Below are 3306 nucleotides of genomic sequence, written 5' to 3'. Positions count from 1 at the left end.
GTCTCTGCATGGCACAGTGCTGTCCAGTGAGTAGGAAGGCAGGTACAGATGTGTGATTCTAGCTTGACAGGACCTATCTGGATTATTTCCCTCTTGGGACTGAACAGCAGAACTAAAACAAGATTTTTCTTTCTCCATACTTTTTCTACCACAAACTTCTGTAACCTTTCCTTATGGAAACCACCCTTCCTCTGTATTCATTCTAGTCCTGTGCCTGTCCCCCAGCAGTAACTAATTAACCAAAATAACAACTTTTCATAGCATAGTTGCATTCAAGGGTATATTCCAACTCTAATAGTCTATATTACTGCTGTTTTTAATTAGTCTTTTGCAAGCGTCATTTCAAAGGAGACTGAATTTGAGTTGTTTTCTCTATATGCATTTAGTGTGCCAGGACAGCCATATTTGGAGGAACCCTACCAAAATATCTGTTTCCAAGCTTTCCTGACTATTTTACAATCTCCAAAATCATCTGATATGGATGATATCACATTTTGCATGGTAAGTGAACTATCATTGATCTAGTGAATGTCATGGATGTGTCTAGAAGCAGAGTGGAAAAGTGTTACTAATGAGTTTTATTTGCAGTATTAGCTTTTTTTTTTTTTTTTTTGAGACGGAGTCTCGCTCTGTCACCCAAACTGGAGTGCAGTGGCCGGATCTCAGCTCACTGCAAGCTCTGCCTTTTGGGTTCACGCCATTCTCCTGCCTCAGCCTCCCGAGTAGCTGGGACTACAGGCGCCCGCCACCTCGCCCAGCTAGTTTTTTGTATTTTTTAGTAGAGACGGGGTTTCACCGGGTTAGCCAGGATGGTCTCGATCTCCTGACCTTGTGATCCACCCGTCTCGGCCTCCCAAAGTGCTGGGATTACAGGCTTGAGCTACCGAGCCTGGCCTTGCACTATTAGCTTTGTCTAGAGCAATACACATATATGAAATGTTTGTAACCTGAAAAGACTAAAATCATACCATTTCGGTTTAAATTATAAGAAGCTTTTTATTTGCTACATATTACAATTCTAGCTTTTTAGAGGAAACTATTCTTTTTCCTTCTGAGTATAAAAGCAACAGTTGCAGGCTAGTGACTATCTTTAAGATGGAAGTGAAGAGAGATTTCACCAAATATATCTGCAATATTTTATTTCTTTTTAAAAAATATGATGCAAATGACAGTTTGTTAACATCTTTTAAATTTAGAGTAACACATTTCAAATGTCATATATCTAAGATAAAGTTCCTTCTAGTCGCCTGCTCAGATATAGCCACTGAAGACAATTTGTGCTATGTGCTCTCAGTTTTTTTTTATGTGTGTAAATGAGCATATTTACAACTTTAAATGGGGTCATATTTAACATGCTGTTTTGTAACTTTCTTGTTTTGTTAAAACTTAATATCTCTGGGACATCTATTCCGTTCCTGTTAATATACCTCATACTTTCTAGCTGGAAGACCTTGGACAAATTAGTTAACTTCTTGGAGCCTCCATGTTCCTGCCTGAAAAGGGACTAATATAACCGCATTGTGGGGTTCTTAAGAGAAGTAGATGAAATAAAGCATTGAAAGGGTCTGCCGTTCCTGTTGTTGAGTTTTACATTTAGCAGAGGGTTAGCTTCTTTTATAATTATTATCATAATCATCATAACTAAAGTTTTTAAAGTTTTCCCACTATTTCAAACAAGACTACAGTTCACATCATCCCAATGCAGGAAGTATTTCTTAAGGACAGAGTTCTAGAAATGAGATTACTGAGTCAAGAAATCAATCTTGGTCAGAATTGCCCTCCAGAAACCAAGTTTTTATAATTTATCATCTGTTCCCACATACATCCGCTTGCTGGGTTTGCCATGTTACAGAGCTTCCCCAATTCTGATCTGTGCTATCTCTTTTTTATCCCTTATGACATTTTTCTTGCTAAACATCTTCTCTCTTTTTTCTTACTCACCATTTGTACATACGGGTTTATAAACGTGTACAATAAGACCACTTCATTATTCTTTTCTTCTAGAAAAGAATTCATGGTAGTTTATCAGGTCTCCTTGGATCTTCATCTCTGCTCTGTGTGTGTATGTGTGTGTCTAAAGGTTTTTTTCATCATCCAGAGACTGTCTCTCTTCCTTCCTAAGTGGTGCTAGTAAGTTGATTCCTGGACAACCAGATTTTATTCTGCCTTCTAACTGGGTCTCCCTTTCCCCGCTAGTTACTGCAAAATGCATTAAAAGGTATACAGTCACTTCTAAATGGTGGGAGAATGAAACTAACACAGACTGATGAACTTGGAGCACTTTTAGCTGTGCCAAAGGTAAGGCAAGTCTTCATATGATCATTGTCTTTCCTGTTTCAACCCATGGTACAAGGACCACTTTACGTCCTTATTCTCAGGCTAACTTTGAGGTATTAAAAGTTCTTACATGTATTTTGAGAAAGTAGACAAAAATGTTCATATTCAAAGACACTTAAGAACAGAAAATAAAAAATCTCCATTTAATAAATGCATCAACATTTTAAAATTATCTCTGAGTCTTAGGAAGGGAATAGGTAGGGGGGTATGACCTGGAGAAGATTTAATTATAGATTATGTTGTACCTATTTGTACTTGCAAGAAGAGCCAGTGCTTCTCCTTGGCTTTCTCCTCCAAGTAGTAGGCAGGCCAACCAAGACGTGTGTCAGTGGGCAGCTTCCGAGTGTGCCTGTCAGTCGGAAAGTCAGGCCAGCATCTCCGGGGACCCAGCTTCTTCAGCCAGCAAAGTAAGAAGTAATTCTTTGCTTGTGGCATTCTCTTGCTCTGACATCAAATAGAGAGATAGCTATAGGTGGAGACAGGTAAATAAAAATGATAAATTGGTTTAAAAAAATTATAGACAGATAAAGTAATTGGATAAATTTTATGAATAAATAAGAAAACTAAAACCAGACCTGATTTGATCTGACCAAACCAGATCCAGCTGTAGGCCAGATAAACTTCAGCTCTTCTTTAAGCCCTACGCCTTCAAGGTATCTATTTTCTGTCTCATTTATATTTCCTTAGTAGGCTTTTGAACATTAATCTGTGAGTGTTCTGATCCAGACATGGTAAATAGTTCTGTTTTATGATTAATGGTTTTTTTGGTTTTGTGTGTGTGTGTGTGTGTGTGTGTGTCCTTGATTCATCATTATTAGAAGTTCATGTTTCACGGACTGCCCGGACTAAACATAGAGATGCCCACAGTGTTATACCCAACTCCGCTTCCTCAGTATGATGGGCGAACACCTATCAAACCACGGCAATCAGAATCCAGTGCTTCTCGACCAACTTTGGTACATTTATGTT

At 38.4% G+C, this 3306-nt stretch overlaps 1 protein-coding gene across 1 annotated transcript; it reads left to right on the top strand.

The window, feature by feature from the left end:
- Positions 1 to 6: 6 nt before the first annotated feature.
- LOC113223295 (HEAT repeat-containing protein 6-like) lies at positions 7 to 3302 on the top strand (the record flags this gene model as incomplete). Its single annotated transcript, XM_026452777.1, has 3 exons — positions 7 to 501; positions 2197 to 2298; positions 3156 to 3302. Coding segments are annotated over exons 1-3 (273 nt in total), but the record flags the coding sequence as incomplete, so codon positions are not given.
- Positions 3303 to 3306: the final 4 nt, after the last annotated feature.

Source organism: Piliocolobus tephrosceles, unplaced genomic scaffold (genome assembly GCF_002776525.5).
Source record: "Piliocolobus tephrosceles isolate RC106 unplaced genomic scaffold, ASM277652v3 unscaffolded_40703, whole genome shotgun sequence".
Classification (NCBI taxonomy): Eukaryota; Metazoa; Chordata; class Mammalia; order Primates; family Cercopithecidae; genus Piliocolobus; species Piliocolobus tephrosceles.
Note: the sequence above shows the minus strand (reverse complement) of the source record. Positions and strands in the feature narration are given on the sequence as shown.